A 17,539-nucleotide genomic window follows, 5' to 3' on the forward strand; every position below is an offset into this window, starting at 1 on the left:
CGGATCGGCTCGAGTGGCCGCACTGGTGCATCGTTGTCGCGATACTGCTCATCCTTGTCTCCATTCTGTGGATTCCGGGCGTCGCCATACTTCGGTAGGTGCCGCTAGAACGGTGATTAGATGCCCCCCTCTACATTGCACTAAATCATCTCTCTGTCTTTCTGTCCGTCTTTTGCTGGTTTCCGGTCGGCTGCTGCAGATTATGCGGCATCAACGTGATCGAGGACAGCGAACCGGCCTGGTTCCCATCGGCCGAGCTGCGCGACGTGCATGGCATCATACCGCACGAACCGACCGATGTCGAGATCTCACTGTTCTGTATACGTGCGGACGGATCCGAGGGACTCTGCTGTCCGACCTACGGTCCACGCGAACAGCCCCTCGATGAGGAGGAATAGACGGTGGATCTCGTCGCCGATTCTGACAACCCTCTCCTCATTCACTCAGCCTCAAGTTATCGATACACAAACCAATATACATATATCTATCCATCCCGTACATACACGTATACACGATGCATATGCTGATTTGTAAATGTGTACATAACTACACAACATACCCTCCAGAAGCATGTCCGAGAATGTCCCACCACCAGTCAGTGGCAATTGTCGTTGGTGAAACGCTAAAAATGGCCAGAAAAGCAAACCAAAAAAAAAAACAAACAAAAAACAAAACAAAGAACTCAAAACCCCTTCAACCTCTTGTAGGGTTCATTAACTATGGGATGTTCGGCATGCTTCCGCGCCCAGCGCCCGCAGCAATGCATGCATCATGTGTGTTCCAAATTTAGTGTTGTAATCAAATGAATTAAAACAAGTAAATTAGCGAGACAAGCAAAAATGAGTGGTGGGTGATAGGGGGTGGGGCGAGGGGGCCGAATAAGGAGGAGAAAACAGGGATGTTGGAGGAGTGCAAATCGATTAGCTTGACATTGAAACAAGACTCGACTACATACTGCGTCCTAAAAGCACTTCTCCCTTCTATGATTGGATTACCGTGCACTCCCACGTGTCGACCTGCTGAGCGTGCGTGATGGAAAGCACCGAAAGCCATTCAGAATGGAAGGTTAAAGCCCCTGGGGACAGGCACACAACAGAGGTCCCTGGTGCAACCACCTTAAAAACACCGACTTTGGCATATCAATGTTTGAGATCCCTTCTTGTGTTCTGGGAGTTTTGTGTTCGTCTTTACGCAATCGACGGTTGTTACTACTTGAGATGTTCTTATTGCAGCGTAAAATACGTATCGGCCAGACTCTGCACCAGCTGCGGCTGCGCAGGTGGGGATGAGACAGCAGAATGGCGACCTATAAGGTGGCACACACGCGGCTGTATGTGTATGGTGAAGACTACCGACTTGTAAGGCAACTAATGACAATAAACTAACAAATTCCAACAGATGATCGCTGGCAAACAGATAGAAAGTGATTGAAAAAGCGCACGCGCGAGAGAGAGAGAGAGAGAGAGAGAGAGAGAGAGAGAGAGAGAGAATCTATAGTTAAAGCGGCTGGTAGGCAGACCCGATAGGAGCGTCTCTAGGCGGCATCTCTTGATTGTTGAATGGTATTTAGTGCAAGCACACTGTTTGTCTTTGTACAAAGGATATCTCTATATGAATAAACACGTATGGTTAACCGAGTAGTAGGAAGAATTAAGGACGATGCCTCAGCGGAGCTGGTTCGCCTTTATTGAAGCATTTACGTCTAGGCTAGTGTGTCGGCATAGTGCAGTAGCTATATTGGAGATGATAACTGCACAACTGCCACCACATCACGTGTCGGGAGCTGCATCAACTACACTGGCCACTGGTTTCTTCGCATCACCCCCAACAGTAGCAGCAGCGTTCCGTTTCGCCACCTTTCGGTGCTTGTTTGAGCGAAGATGCAGCTGCCACTGGTACTCCCCGATGATGACACGCCGACAGACCGCACACTCGAAGAACCCTTCCTTTGACAAGCGTGCCGACGCTGTGTTAGCACTCCTGGCCACCGGTTCCTGCGGTGGCATACGATCGCCCAGCACTGCATCGATAATCGCCACAGCCCTGTCCGTCACCTGGGCATTCCAGCAGGTTACATCGGTGGTGTCGAGTGCATAGATCGGTGGCACGTCTCGATCCAGCGTTCCCAGGAAGCGGTTCTTGATCCACTGTTGCTGCCGGCGAGCGTACCGGCGAGTTACAAGCTTCAGGTAGTCCAAGCAGACGCCAAGTGCTGCCAGACCATCAGGCTGCTCCGCGCTATCGGTCGTTGCAGTAAGATGCTGCAGCAGCAGCTGATCCTGTTCGGCATCGTAACGCTCCAGGTACTTTACAAACTCCTTGAATCCGATACTTTGCAGAATTCCTTGGTGGTAATCATGGTTTCTATCGGAAACGAAAGTAAGGGTCCAACAATGGAAGGAACATCCGAGGTAAAATAAAGCTTGTTTGTTTGTTGCGCTAGCATAACATACTTGTATGGTTTCACATGCTGCTCATAGAATGCACGGATTTCCGGTAACAAACCCTGAGCTACCATGCTATCAACACGCCCGTCCAAACGTTTGTTAAGTGCATCCTGAAATGGGGAGATGAATTTGAAAGATTTCCTCATTAGAAAACGGAACGGTTTACTGTGTTCACTGCTGTGCACCGTACCTGCTCGCAGCGTAGCCATAGGATCACAACGTTCCCGTAGCGCAGTGGTCCTCCCAAACTAGATGCTCCCGGGACTGCCCGTTGCGCAGTAAGCACCTGATCCATCGTCTGCGTACCGCCAGAGTCCAAGTAGACTTCCAGTGCTCTGTAAAGCAAGAAAACAAGCGCCAATCAAACATCTAGTAATCACTGGGGGCAAAGCTAGGATAACTTTTCAAGTGTAAACATCCAAGGACAATACGAAACCATGGAATATAGGAATATACTCCGCTAATTAGCAAAAGAATAATATTGATTTCCGATTTTGTTTTGGATCAAGAGAAAAATGTAGACAACGTATTAATTGTGAAATGCTTCGGTTTATTGGATGTTAAGTCATTTTGGTCGACATATTTTGCTGCTTGCTACGCCTACAGTTACTTGTGGAGCGGGCAGAGCTGAGCCTTGTTGCAGTGGCAGACGGGCTGGTCGAGGATGGCCTTGGCAGCCTCAGCGAACACGACCTTGACCTGGTACTCGTGAGCGTTGGAAGCGCCGAAGCACGCCTTGAACGACTCGTAGGCATGCTGGCACTTGGTACGCTTACAGGCAAGCTTCTGCTGGTTAGCCAGACAGGCAATGGTCAGAGCGTTGTCGGGGTGGAACACTTGCTCGTAGTACTGCTGGTACAGACGGCCGAGGTGCCAGCCCTTATGATCATCGTACAGTCCTCCGCGGACGTTGAACGAGCGGAAGTAGCAGAACGATTCCTCGTCCTTGGGGAAGCATGCACCGGCCAGGTTGCGCAGAGCGGGCTGCGACGTGTACAGGAGTCCGTGAGTGTCGTAGGCCAGCTGCAGATCCTCGTGGTAGTAGTTGACGACGAACTGCGGGCACTCGCTCAGGGCACCGTAGTGCTGGTAGTAGCACTGGAATGCCTTGTACACCTGAGTGCACAGGTCGTCGTCGCAGGTGTACAGGTTCTCAGCCAGGCAAGCCTCGGTGCGCTCGACGTTGTGGAAGTCGTTCGGGTACGGGACGAAGTGTCCAGCGAGGAGGTGCTTCTGCAGTCCGGTGGTCTGGTTCCAGAATCGCAGGTTGAAGCCGATGCAACGGAGCAGGCAGCGAACCTCTTCCTCATCCGGGTAGCCGGTTCTCACGTAACGCTGGAGGTCATCGTCGGCGACGCCCTGGTACAGGGCACACTCAGCCTGAGCCTGGAAGAAGCTCTTCTCCACGATATAGTGCTGCAGCTCGCTCTTACGCCCTGTCGCAGTGACCGAAGCGATTCCAGCCACCAGTGCCAGCGCAGCGACTACGAACGATGTACGGCTCATGTTTGCAAATGGAAGTTGTTTGCCACGATGCAGCTCGAACTGTATGCCTTTCTCAGCCTCGACCAGCTGCTTTTATACCGAAAAGGCCTAGCCTGTCGAACATGTAGCACACCGTCTCTGCCACAGGCACACGCACGCGCCTTTCGTCCTAATCGCAACGACACAACATGGCGCATCCAACATATGATATAAAAACTTAAATAAATAAATAAATAAATAAATAATTGTAACCTGACAAAAACCCTCCGCCGTATTGCAACGGTCAGTGAGTATAACCTCAACGCTAGCATGGTCACACAGCTGACCGCTTTTTGTTACATGTACGTGTCTCTAGTGAGTTTGGGATAATCACATGAGCAACATCATAACCGGGAAGGTAACGGCAGTTTGTTACGGTTGTTTTAGAGTAATGAATATCCTTCAAATGCTATACACCATGCTGTACGATTATGGGCCCATCGTTAGAACTTATCATTTTCTGCTAGAAAGCACGAGCTTTGGAACATTACAATTTATTGAATACGTTGCACCTTACAACGAGACCCATGTTGATTCACATATTCCTCGTATATTTCTTAATACAGTAAAATATAATGTAACCAATCGCAACCAAGCATGTATGTAATGTAATGGAATATAATACATGTAAAACAAAAATGCACTACATGCGTACAATAATATTAACAGCCTTGCATAATATAATAACATAACATAACTAAATAACATAACGCGTTGTAATAACATAATACTTAGAAAACACGTATTATTAGTAGCAGCCAGTAAGGGCTACACGAATTGAAACATCTTTAGAAAATCCACTGAAGATGTTTAACCTTGCTGAATGAAAAAAAACCGTTTCGCAACGTCTATAGTCTGTAAATCTTTATTTCAAGCTATTGACTATTTTTATTTCATAGCTATATCAAATTGTGTAAGCAGTAATAGTGATGCTATTCATGTGACGAGTACATTATGTTTTAAAGTATTATAACTATTACTATAGTTGCTTTATTGACTTTTTGCTGCAAACATGATCAGCCGGAAGACAGACTGAGACCATACCAATTGGGCCACCGGATAACAAATACAAATGCATCGTTTGTAGTTGGAAGAGGCTGGCATGTTTGAGACCTATCCTTGCACCTATCCTTCATTTCTTTTAACGTTTTCTAGTGGTCGATAGAACATGGTATGATAAAACAAATGGTTTACTCAATATTGCATATGCCGGTTGACTTACACCAGCAAGGACCAGGCAAATATATATATATATTGTATAGCAAAGTGCCGATGAAACAGGCAATGGTATATTGTTACCAATTGTATAACTGACAGCCATAAAAGCTTTTCCTTCCCAAAATCGTGTACATTGCGGTTATATCGTTCAAGGACGTAAAAGAATACATTTCGATGGTTATTTAATTTTTGATTGAATGCAATTTATTCGTCATAAGTTGAACCCGAACAATTCAAATGCACCGATAGTGCTTAGCAGTGGTTGGCTCCGTACTTGAAGAGGTGGACGAAGTGAGCGTAAGCCTTAGTCTGGGAGAAACACTTGACCCAGACCTCGGTAGCCTGCTCGCACTTGCTCTTGTTGCAGGCCAGCTTCTTGACGTTCTCCAGGCAGCTCAGGGTGGCGGCGTTGCCCTCCTTGAATGCCTCCTCGTGGAACTGAGTGTACAGGTTGCGAAGGTGCGGTCCCTTGCTGTCGCTGTACAGGTCGCTACGGATCAGGAAGGCGCGGAAGAAGCACTCGGACTCGGGACCGTTCGGGAAGCATGCACCAGCCAGCTTGCGGCGGGTTTCCTGCGACACATCGAGCAAGTTGAACAGGTCACAGGTCTGCTGGAAGTCCTCGTCGAAGTAGTTGATGACGAACTGCGGGCAGTGGGTCAGCTTGCCGTAGTTCTGGTAGTAGCATTGGAAAGCCTTGTAGGCGGCGGTGCATCGGTCACCGTTGCACTCCTGCGGCAAGTAGAACAGGCACTTCTCGGTACGCTTGGCGTTGTCACAGTCCTCAGCAGCCGGGACGAAGAAGTTAGCCAACACGTGCTCCTTCAGGCCGGTGTTGTTCTGCCAGGCGCGCAGGTTCTCCAGGACGCACAGAACCAGGCAACGCACCTCCGGCTCATCGGGGTAGCCCTCATGGCGGTATCGCTGCAGGTTGTCTTCAGCGACCTGCAGGTGCACAGCGCACTCCTGCTCAGCCTCCACGAAGCTCTTGTAGGTGTAGTAATGCTCGCTGCTGCCAGCAAATGCCGACACTCCGGAGGCGAGGGCAATAACCAGGATAGCGGCTCCAGCGAAAAACTTCATGATTGCTCAGTAGCTGTTTGCTGCGGACGACAGAACTGTATGCTTACCGTAGAGCCGAGCCGCCGTATTTATACCTCTGAGGTCAACACGGCTTGCAAAGTTCATACGGGCAAATAGTGGTTTTGTGTTATCACAGTGGGTATGGCCGGTAGACAAGAAAAACATAAACACGTACAAAAAACACACACTCACTCTGTATACACTGTTTTACAAAAAGAGCCATGAACGTACATTTCTACTTAGCCGCTTTTTGTTTTGTTTTGAAAGTAACGAGATACTTAGGGACCGGGGTCTCGTTTGCGAACCGTCGGAAATCTAACGTCCTGTTGGCGTATAATATGTGACCCATGACGAAGATGCGATATAGGTGAAAAGTGCTTAAAGCTGCATTCATTCTAATGCAATATCGTATACACTCAGTTAGTATTTCTGTACATCATCCGAGCTTCATTGGCAATGTAACAAGCATAGTACAATTACTAGCGGCATACTAAATTCTTTCATTTCGAAATAGTTCAAATAAAATCATCTTTCGATTTGGAAATGGTAATTTATTTTACTTAAATTTAAAAATGAACACTCACATGCTATAGATATATTCCATATGGTTTCCTTTAAAATGAATATTCAACACATATATTTTTTTAAATTAACAATCCGTGATCATTCCGTAGCCAGGTAATACAGTAAATGGATATAATCGAAAAGTAATGTATGTTATCAAATAAGCCCAACGTAATGTAAAATGCGATCTTTTTAGAGACTTAAATTTTGAAAATTGTGTTCAAACGAGTCCTATGGCTATATGCATTAAAACAAATCACGAAAATGATATGGTTACATCGGTTAGTTCACTGTTTTACAATGAAATATACTATTACGACAAAAAACGATGTCCGTGGCTAGAAGTATGCCCAAACATGCATACAATTCTATAGATTCCTAAATCCGTTCGAATATTCGTCGGTGCTGAAGCATTACAGCTAAATTAAAAATTCAAGCTGAAGCTAAATTAAAAATTCAAGAATCTTCCTCAATCCCTTCGATGGATTGATCTATACGTAGACATTTCTAGATACTATTTCCGTCACGTAGCGATATGGTTGACGCTCGTTTACAACTTCTATTTCATCTGCTGCTGTTACACGAACTAATGTGATTTGCATTACTTAACATTTTTAAGATCGGCAAGCTGCAGTTGTACGTAGCCGTAAACAGCTTTGTTTTAGGATCCATTATTCCTATAATGCACCATTCGCATTGGATAGATTCTGGTGAATGTTATGATAAAAATAATTAATGTCGGCGTACTGTTAATGTTCGGCTAGTAAAGCTATATCCATCGTATAAAATAAACCCATGACGCCAACTTTGGGCCTCAACTTTCTAATCAATGCGATAGATTCATGCAATGAAGTTGAACTGCATTATCATACAAAGCTGTGATTGAAACAAACAATGTGAAATCCTTGCCAATCATAAATTGCTCAAAATATCAAGAAATAGTCAGAGGAATTTTCAATTTCAAGTTATAGCAATTTATTCGTCATAAGTTCTGCGTAGAAGCTCATCGAGATCGCTTAGCAGTGGTTGGCTCCGTACTTGAAGAGGTGGACGAAGTGAGCATAAGCCTTAGTCTGGGAGAAACACTTGACCCAAACCTCGGTAGCCTGCTCGCACTTGCTCTTGTTGCAGGCCAGCTTCTTGACGTTCTCCAGGCAGCTCAGGGTGGCGGCGTTGCCCTCCTTGAATGCCTCCTCGTGGAACTGAGTGTACAGGTTGCGAAGGTGCGGTCCCTTGCTGTCGCTGTACAGGTCGCTACGGATCAGGAAGGCACGGAAGAAGCACTCGGACTCGGGACCGTTCGGGAAGCAAGCACCAGCCAGCTTGCGGCGGGTTTCCTGCGACACATCGAGCAAGTTGAACAGGTCACAGGTCTGCTGGAAGTCCTCGTCGAAGTAGTTGATGACGAACTGCGGGCAGTGGGTCAGCTTGCCGTAGTTCTGGTAGTAGCATTGGAAAGCCTTGTAGGCGGCGGTGCATCGGTCACCGTTGCACTCCTGCGGCAAGTAGAACAGGCACTTCTCGGTACGCTTGGCGTTGTCACAGTCCTCAGCAGCCGGGACGAAGAAGTTAGCCAACACGTGCTCCTTCAGGCCGGTGTTGTTCTGCCAGGCGCGCAGGTTCTCCAGGACGCACAGAACCAGGCAACGCACCTCCGGCTCATCGGGGTAGCCCTCATGGCGGTATCGCTGCAAGTTGTCTTCAGCGACCTGCAGGTGCACAGCGCACTCCTGCTCAGCCTCCACGAAGCTCTTGTAGGTGTAGTAATGCTCGCTGCTGCCAGCAAATGCCGACACTCCGGAGGCGAGGGCAATAACCAGGATAGCGGCTCCAGCGAAAAACTTCATGATTGCTCAGTAGCTGTTTGCTGCGGACGACAGAACTGTATGCTTACCGTAGAGCCGAGCCGCCGTATTTATACCACTGAGGTCAGAGCGGCTTGCAAAGTTCGTAAATACAGTTTGCCAGCACGTGTGGTTTGCTTTGCAAAAAGCACTTCCCGTGTTGCGATATGAAGCCAGGCAGTTCGTGCCTTAGCGCAGGTTTGACAATTATATCATATGAAAGCATATGAAAAAGGAAGCGAGTTTATCAACAACTCTTGCAGGGGTAAAGAAAGCTTACAACGTGTGCCCTATTTGAAGTGTTAAGCAAAAGTTTGTGGGATCAACAAATTAATATATTGTAAATGAATAGGAAGTTAAATGTAGAAAAGGAAGAAGTGGAAGAAAAATGTAAAAAAGCTAAATCAACTCGAAAATGATGCGACCCATCTTATAAGCAAAGAGCAACTTCATTTTATTTATATTGATTTATTGTTCTTTTGAAAACGCCTGGAAAAAAAATCAAATGATCAATGATTTTTTTTGTTATCTAATTCCACCACTTCAGGAAGGTGGCGATTAGTGTCCTATTTTAAAGGATCATTGATCATTCCCATAATATAATAAAAATCAAGCTGATTAGTCTTACTTTACACATCCAGCCTATGATGGAATTTTCAGCAGTTGAAAATATATGATTAACAAATTAATAATTGTAAATGTGTAACTATTACGATATCAGTGTCAGCCGATTCGTAATACTAATTCAGTGTCGAATCTAGACTCATGTCTTACGGATATATCAATAATCAACGCCATTCCATACCATACAGTTGCGGCCTTAATTTATTTTATTTTCTTAGCACTGCTCATTTGACTTGTCGTGATATGCTATTGTATGACTTATTCTAACATGCGTGTGAGCGTGAACTCGACGCCGGCGATTTTTCTGCATGCATCACCTTAACCCCTTTTTATGCTGACACAAACAGTTTACTTATGATCAAGGATACCTTTTTTATTCTTCTCAGCCGGATTTCATTTCTCGGTTCTTCGGGTAGTTGTGCGGGTGCGCAAGTCTAAGGTTCCGAGCTAATATAGCTATAGCTAATACAGCTAATCGAGATAGCAATATGCTATCTCTCATCCATGTTTTCACTCTCCCTTATTAGCTTTTTCGATCATTCTGCAAGTTTTCAATCTGTGACATTGTTCGTTTGCTGCACCCGACGAAGGAGATCGTAACAATGCATATTATGAGCATGCTGAGCGTAACGGTCTCAAGAGTAAAGTGGATGCCAATCTTGCTTAACACTTCTTATCAGCAGCTGGCTAGTAAACAACCAAAATGCATTCAAATTCTAGAGAGCAGCTCATTTTTCTATAATCTATCAACAAGCATGTGTAAAGTTCCATCGTTAGTAGCTGCTGCTGCAAGAACATAAACGGTAGAGCGTAAGATGCTATCAGTAGATCTCTCCTCCTGCTTTTCGGTAAGGATATTGGGTAGATCGTGGTGAAGATGTTGAGAATAATATAGGCAACGTATTAATTGTGAAATGCTTCGATTTATTGGATGTTAAGTCATTTTGGTCGACATATTTTGCTGCTTGCTACGCCTACAATTACTTGTGGAGCGGGCAGAGCTGAGCCTTGTTGCAGTGGCAGACGGGCTGGTCGAGGATGGCCTTGGCAGCCTCAGCGAACACGACCTTGACCTGGTACTCGTGAGCGTTGGAAGCGCCGAAGCACGCCTTGAACGACTCGTAGGCATGCTGGCACTTGGTACGCTTACAGGCAAGCTTCTGCTGGTTAGCCAGGCAGGCAATGGTCAGAGCGTTGTCGGGGTGGAACACTTGCTCGTAGTACTGCTGGTACAGACGGCCGAGGTGCCAGCCCTTATGATCATCGTACAGTCCTCCGCGGACGTTGAACGAGCGGAAGTAGCAGAACGATTCCTCGTCCTTGGGGAAGCATGCACCGGCCAGGTTGCGCAGAGCGGGCTGCGACGTGTACAGGAGTCCGTGAGTGTCGTAGGCCAGCTGCAGATCCTCGTGGTAGTAGTTGACGACGAACTGCGGGCACTCGCTCAGGGCACCGTAGTGCTGGTAGTAGCACTGGAATGCCTTGTACACCTGAGTGCACAGGTCGTCGTCGCAGGTGTACAGGTTCTCAGCCAGGCAAGCCTCGGTGCGCTCGACGTTGTGGAAGTCGTTCGGGTACGGGACGAAGTGTCCAGCGAGGAGGTGCTTCTGCAGTCCGGTGGTCTGGTTCCAGAATCGCAGGTTGAATCCGATGCAACGGAGCAGGCAGCGAACCTCTTCCTCATCCGGGTAGCCGGTTCTCACGTAACGCTGGAGGTCATCGTCGGCGACGCCCTGGTACAGGGCACACTCAGCCTGAGCCTGGAAGAAGCTCTTCTCCACGATATAGTGCTGCAGCTCGCTCTTACGCCCTGTCGCAGTGACCGAAGCGATTCCAGCCACCAGTGCCAGCGCAGCGACTACGAATGATGTACGGCTCATGTTTGCAAATGGAAGTTGTTTGCCACGATGCAGCTCGAACTGTATGCCTTTCTCAGCCTCGACCAGCTGCTTTTATACCAATGCGCCAAGCCCACCAATGCCAGGGAGTGCGTGCCTTTTCCCGCACCGAAAGTGTCACTTCTTGCCATAATCAACTTCGTCCTCGCCCGGACGTTTGTAAGTTCCAAGAGAAAAAAAAACAACAAAAAAGATGGCCCATGTCCGACACACCCTCCCATACGGCACGTTTTGGGATGTATCGCGGTGAAGACTCGCGACAAGGAAAGTACGTGACCTTACCCGCTGCCAGCGACGGTGAGCCCTATCATACGCTGGTGCACGAGTGCGCGAGCCCTAACTTGCCGGTGGGGTCAGGTCAAACCAATGGGCGTTCTACGGGCACCAAACACTTTTGACCAGGAACTCATGGCGACAAGAGGCGACATACCTGGCGCTGGGAGCTCCGGTACGAGTTGGTGCTGTGCGAATATCTCTAGTGTCCAGATCCAGATGGTCTCACAGTCCGTCCCAAAATAGAAGGTATAAATGCAGTTCAAGTGAGTGAATTAGAAGCATTTGCCTACAGGATTGTCGGAGCAGAGAGCCATAGTTAAGTCGAGCATCTAAGGTACGTATATAAGACCGTTTTGGTCGCTACAGACAGAGCCGCTTAACCGATTTGCTGCGAATAGACCACATCAGAGAAGCTATCTAGATGAAGTGCGTTAAAGCATTTGCGCAGTGGCAGAGTCCCGGGCATCCATATCCCTTTGTAATTAGTCATCGAAATGTTGCAGTTGTGCAGTCCGATAACTTCTGCAGTGGTTCCTGCCGTCGATTGCACTGCATATCACAAGGCAGTAGGCAAAATGCGTTTCGTAACGGGGATATAACAGCATAACTTTTCTATTTTTTTTTATCCAACATCACACCTCCAGCTCGCTCTCTCTCTCTCTCTCTCTCTCTCTCTCTCTCTTTTTCTCTCTCTTTCTCCATACACAGAATACTCCTTCTTCCGTGCTGATAACACAACTCCGGTTACATGCACAATTGCCCGTGGGACGGGGCAGGCAGCTGATAAGCGACGCTGATAAGATAAGCTACCGATACTAGCTTCCAAACCGTAACCAATAGCCCTGCCAAGAGTCAAACAGACCAACCAACGCTACGGTGGTCCCTACCGCTTGTTGCAGTGTGTGTGTGTGTGTGTGTGTGAGGACTAACCACCGTTAAGGTGCACCGTCGTCGCCACGGTTGGTCTCTTATCTAAATAGGTTATCAAACGCCTAGCTATTAGCGGGGCAGCACACACGTTCACACACAGTCCCAGCGCAGTTCCGTGGTTTGTCGCGATAACCGAAACACCCCGTCCCTCCTCCAGCTGACAAGGTACAAACGGTGGCGCTGCACACGCTAGAGTCATACTCTCTATTTGGCTGTCGCGCCGGGGCTGTTGACTCAAGAGCCCCAAAAAGGACGGAGCCCAGAGGATGCGGGAGGCTTGGCATTGACGCGTAGGTGGTGTTGTGATTGCGCGCTTCTTCAAGTACAGCAGCACTGTGGCTGATGATGATCTGCATCCATCAGATAGTGTCGCGTGTCTATGAGCAATGCTAATAACCGGACGACTGCCTCGTGGGTTCAAGACTTTGACCTCCTAGGTCCTAGGTGCCTCTGACCGGATTTTGGAGGAATTGGCAATCTGGTGTAACCCGCTTCGTCAATGTGTTCTTTGCAAATCCTGCAATGGCACAAAAATGGTTCAATCAATTACATGAATGTTGCTCTATAGCTGGGAGATTTGCTTTCGCGCATCCCACAAAACATACCTCGGAGCGGAGTGAATCCATGGATCAAAGGCGTGCTGTTATGCTGTTATGCTGCTATGCTCTCTCTCTCTATCTCTCTCTCTCTCTCTCTCTCTCTCTCTTTCTCTCTCTCTCTTCCCTTTCCTTTCTTTTCATCGCCCCGGGGGGTTGCTAGACAATTGGACGTCGAATGAATGGACTGCTACGCACCGAAGATCGAAACATCTGAACTGCTGACATTTGGAGTGGTCTGGGGGACTTGCTGCTACAAACCCCTTCCTCCTTCTCCTAATGGCTCTAACCTACCGATTTTTGCCACTTAAACACACACACACACACATACACTAGCCAAACCGAGGTTATGAAGGAGGAGAAATGAAGAGAAAAAGAAATCCAATCAAGGAAATCGGACCACAAACGAGCGCCACCACCTTCCCCACCCCCCCCTCCAAAAACTCTGCGGCCCTGCTAGCACCTGCCCGTCGCCAAATGCGGCGCTGGGCGCCTCTTGGGCAATCGCTCTAACCGTGTCTAGACGCGATGATTTCGCGTCGTCGTCGTCGTCGCTTGCCAATAATTACTCAATCGTGGTGATGGAAAAGGGTAGGGAGAGGGGGAGGGGGAGGTTGGGGATTTGGAAAGGAGTCGCGCACGGTGTATTAGCGATTAGCGCATACGGCCGGGTGCTGGGCAGGGGGCGGGGGGTGCTGGTTAGTGAATGGCCCCGGTGGCGGTGATCGAGCTCGAGGTTGACTCGAGAGCAGCGGATCGGTACGTGCGAATTGTGCGTTATGTATCGGGTATCGCCACAGACCACCTCGTGTGTGTGTGAGCACCCGGCAAATGTTCCTGCATGTTCTCCCCCCGAGAGAGGCCTCCAGGATGGAGGGGCGGGGGTGGTCTAGTAAGACAGATGCTGCCCTTCCCAACGGCACGAGGTGGTCGATCCGGCTCCCGCTTATCACATCACCTTTCGCATCATGCAATGGTGGAAAGAGGGATGTGTATGGAGTCGAAGGGAAGGGTTATGGACTGTATTTGGGGTTGAGGGGGAGGCGTTCAGGGATGCGCGTGCCCTGTCTCGGTAATTCGGGCCCCCAGACCGGAAGATGTGAGCCCATGGTTTGGCGATGGGGTGACGGGGTGAGTGAACAGATGGATCCATCATCCCTAACAACCCCCTTCCAAAAGAAGACGGAATTAAATTTGTCGCGCCTGCGCCATCCTGCTTTCGTGCGAAGGAATGGACGGCAGCGCACCCATAAATACTGCCCAACCACCTCACCCGACCTCCACCACCACCCCCCACCCCCACACCCCTTCCACCGACTAACCCTTTTACAACGCGGACGGACGCAACGTCGCAGACGCTGTAAACGCTATTGAATAAAACATCGGTCTTCGCCCCCACCCCCCTTTCAGAGAGGCGACCACCACTACCACCACCGCCGTGTATGCGTTGCACGTGCCGACACGCACCCCCGCCCAGACCATTGTGTCGGTGGTGTTGGCAATCGAAGGCATGGGGACGGGCGAAGAGGAGGAAGAGGGTAAGACCACACCGGTGTACACCACCACAGAATGCGCGCCTAAAAATACGCAACCCCCGCGTCAAAAATGGAATGTTTCCCTCCCTCTCACCCCTCACCGACCCAGGAAGCGTATCCGGAGACAGACACACACACACACACGCACCAGCAGCAGCAGATGATGTGATCTGCTTGCCCTTCGATCTCGCTACTTAAGCCATACGCACCTTTACGGTTTGATCGTGAGCGGTGAGAGATCGTAACCTCCTCACCTCCTACGGCCTTGCCTCGTGCCGTACCGAGCGATCTAACAGTGGCAGTAGCCATTAGGTTTGTTTCGTATTCAATTGCGTGTTCTTTTTTTTTCATACAGAAGGAAATGATCAGATAAGATTTTAGTCATTTCTAGGAAAGTTGCAAACATGATCCGTTTGGGCATTTATTAGTTGTCACTATTAGCTTTAAGTGTGTGTGTGTGTGTGTGTGTGTGTGTTGCGTCACTTTCCGTATGGAGCAAGCTCAAAGCAAACATTTTCGACACATTTTAATACATTATTTTTAGAGTATGGAGCAAGCTCAAAGCAAGCATTTTCGACACATTTTAATACATTATTTTTAGAGTAGAACAACCGCCGGCCGCCGATCAAGCCGACCGGGTGAATTCGATCTCGATCTTGAAATCATGACGGCATCAATCAAGACACACCGTCATATAACAATGCATTAGGTTGCAGAGAGGTTCAACATGTTAACAATAATAGGCAGACGTCATAATACAATGGAGTTTGCTAATAAAACAGCAACAGATATACATCTTTGTGCTGACGTCCAAAAAAGAATAGAAATCTTGGCTGGGATCTTTTGATGCATCAACAAACCATTTAGCCCCGATCGCGTACTATATCAGAATGGCATTTGTTTCGCATTTTTGCAGAGCTCCTTGTATGGCTGCAACACATTTCAGGAAGGAGGGCCACACAGTGAATGTCGGACCGAATTCCGTTCCGTTCGCTGAAGACAAAAACCATCTATGGCAGGCGATCTTGTATCCTGCAGGTGCCAAAATGTCATAGAACAAAATGAAATACATCATTGATTAACGCTCATTAGAAGTATTTCATCAGAAACGGTTTTTAATTTCGATTACAAAAAAAAATCACCAATTGCTTGTGAAACAACCTAATAGTAGTAGAAGCAGTAGTAGTAGTAGTAGCAGTAGTAGTAATAGTAGCAGTAGTAATCGTCGTCGTAGTAGTAGTAGTAGTTGCCGGTTCGCCGGTGACGGACCGGAACTAGCTGGAACCGGTGATAAACGCGTGAAGACCGGCGACCAATCGCACCCATACGCAGGCACGCACGCACGCACGCACGCACGCACGTAGATACACCTAGATGTGTGCGCGTGTATTCGAATGGCCCGCGCTGTCGTGCTGTGGCAGTGCTGGGTTCGCATTAGTGTCAACAACCTGACCTTGAGAGCGTGTGAGCGGCGCTGGTGAGGTGGTGCTGTGGGGTAGTGTTGGCAAGAGGGTGAGGTGAAGAATAATACAGAAGCAGGGAGCAGGGCGGGGGGTGGGGGAAGAAGCGCGGGAGCTATGGCGCGCCGAATGAGCCGAATTTCGGCACGGGTGGTGCCGCGGTGGCAGGTGTCGCCCGTCTGCTGCGGATCTCGTCGAACCTGAGGTGGATGATCGCACGATCGTGCACTAGTGGCGAGCGAGAGAGAGCGAGCGAGAGAGAGAGCAGCTGGAAGACGAAACAAGTTAGAACAAGAAGCGAAGGGGGGGGGGGGGATGGGGAGAGGGTTGGGGGTCTCATTGTGCAGTGACCAATCGGCCAATTAGCAATCGTAAAGGCACACGCATCGGTCATCGCCTCGCGGATGCGCAAGAGAACGAACGAGAATGAGTGAGTGCGAGAAAGAGAGAGAGACTGAGAGACTGAGAGAGAGAGAGAGAGAGAAAATTTCGTCGCTTGTCCCCTGTCCGTGGCACGACGACTGGCACTGGCAGATTGGCACTACGCGACTAGTACACGACCAAGATCTTCCGGTCAGGTCAGTGGTTAATGTTTTGTTTTCGTTTTCGGGATTTGGATTTTCTGGAGAGAGACCTCGTGAGAGGCCACCCCGAGTATACATTCGCTATGGAGGATCGTTCTAGTGTACCAGGGGTGCGCAAATGAGCCGCGGGCCGCGATTCTCGAGACGTCTGTAATGATCGTCGTCGTGTCGTGACACCTCAGGTAGCGCGCGCTTCTCGCTTCATCATCGCGTTAAAGGTCGGACCAATTGGCTGGCTGGCAGAGGACCAGACCAATAGACCAGAGGCCGAGCCCGAGCTCACACGCCACGCACTTTAGACTGGGGCTCCTATTTTCATTTCGGCGATTGTGGTGGTGGTGGCAGCACGCACGGTTGACCCACATCTCCGGCGGCAACCATGATCTGCCATCTCTAACCCACCCCCCCACCCACTTGTTGTCTGGCCATTAGGCAGTCTCGCGGCCACCACCACTCTGCACGTTGCGCGCGTCGAGCGGTTGGGAGGTGGGAGGGCTTTTTGGCGTGTATTTTTTTTTTGCTTCACCTTCGCGCGGTCTACACCAAGCGCCTCAAGGTGGGAAGACGGGCAGCGAGCGAGCGAGCGAGGGGGTACAAGGAGGTGCGGATCCTAGACAGCTCCACACCCTCTGTCCACCCTGTCCACTCGCTGCTGACCGACCCCGACCGACCGAGCGACCGCCGTTTGGGCCGTTGGGACTCCTTCTTTTCCTTTTCCTTTCCCATTAACCTTCGCCTTTTTGGCGCTGGCGCTCTTGAGAGTACCACGCGCAAAAGGATGGTTGACGGTTGGGTGACGTGAGGGGCATGTTGTGACTGGGCCATCCTCCTGAAAGCTGACCACCGGGCCCCCCTCGATGAACCACCGTTGTCGCCGTCGTCGTCGTCGCGTTGTTAGTGTTGTTAGTGTTGTTGGTGTTGTTGGTGCCAAGCGCGTTTGCCCTCTCGATCAAAAC

At 49.1% G+C, this 17,539-nt stretch overlaps 4 protein-coding genes across 6 annotated transcripts in view; 1 reads left to right on the forward strand and 3 right to left on the reverse strand.

Moving 5' to 3' along the window:
- LOC125957557 (sodium-dependent neutral amino acid transporter B(0)AT3) overlaps positions 1–718 on the forward strand; it is a 6,802-nt gene extending 6,084 nt beyond the window's left edge. For all 3 annotated transcript variants that reach the window (XM_049690364.1, XM_049690348.1, XM_049690356.1), the window contains exons 9-10: positions 1–94; positions 200–718. The exon at positions 1–94 is cut by the window's left edge and continues 170 nt beyond it. In XM_049690364.1, the coding sequence (XP_049546321.1) occupies positions 1–94; positions 200–398 (293 nt within the window). In that variant the 3' untranslated portion in view covers positions 399–718. The remainder of the gene's footprint in view (positions 95–199) is intronic.
- Positions 719–1,227: 509 nt separating this feature from the next.
- Positions 1,228–17,539, reverse strand: part of LOC125957638 (tRNA dimethylallyltransferase) — a 40,124-nt gene continuing 23,812 nt past the window's right edge. The window contains exons 4-6 of the mRNA XM_049690487.1: positions 2,638–2,782; positions 2,454–2,557; positions 1,228–2,364 (exon numbers count right to left, since the gene is read on the reverse strand). Of these exons, the coding sequence (XP_049546444.1) occupies positions 1,770–2,364; positions 2,454–2,557; positions 2,638–2,782 (844 nt within the window). The 3' untranslated portion in view covers positions 1,228–1,769. The remainder of the gene's footprint in view (positions 2,365–2,453; positions 2,558–2,637; positions 2,783–17,539) is intronic.
- LOC125957750 (general odorant-binding protein 45-like) lies at positions 3,009–4,000 on the reverse strand. Its single transcript, XM_049690644.1, has one exon. It carries the CDS (start codon positions 3,951–3,953, stop codon positions 3,054–3,056), a length of 900 nt encoding a protein of 299 aa, XP_049546601.1. The 5' UTR covers positions 3,954–4,000; the 3' UTR covers positions 3,009–3,053.
- On the reverse strand, positions 10,119–11,200 carry LOC125957757 (general odorant-binding protein 45-like). The gene has a single exon (XM_049690658.1). It carries the CDS (start codon positions 11,182–11,184, stop codon positions 10,285–10,287), a length of 900 nt encoding a protein of 299 aa, XP_049546615.1. The 5' UTR covers positions 11,185–11,200; the 3' UTR covers positions 10,119–10,284.

The sequence above is a fragment of the Anopheles darlingi genome, chromosome X (assembly GCF_943734745.1).
Source record: "Anopheles darlingi chromosome X, idAnoDarlMG_H_01, whole genome shotgun sequence".
Classification (NCBI taxonomy): domain Eukaryota; kingdom Metazoa; phylum Arthropoda; class Insecta; order Diptera; family Culicidae; genus Anopheles; species Anopheles darlingi.

What these genes read in the sequence shown, in the direction of transcription:
- LOC125957750 (XM_049690644.1), bottom strand. Translation starts at nt 3,953, where the DNA reads ATGAGCCGTACATCGTTCGTAGTCGCTGCGCTGGCACTGGTGGCTGGA.
- LOC125957757 (XM_049690658.1), bottom strand. Translation starts at nt 11,184, where the DNA reads ATGAGCCGTACATCATTCGTAGTCGCTGCGCTGGCACTGGTGGCTGGA.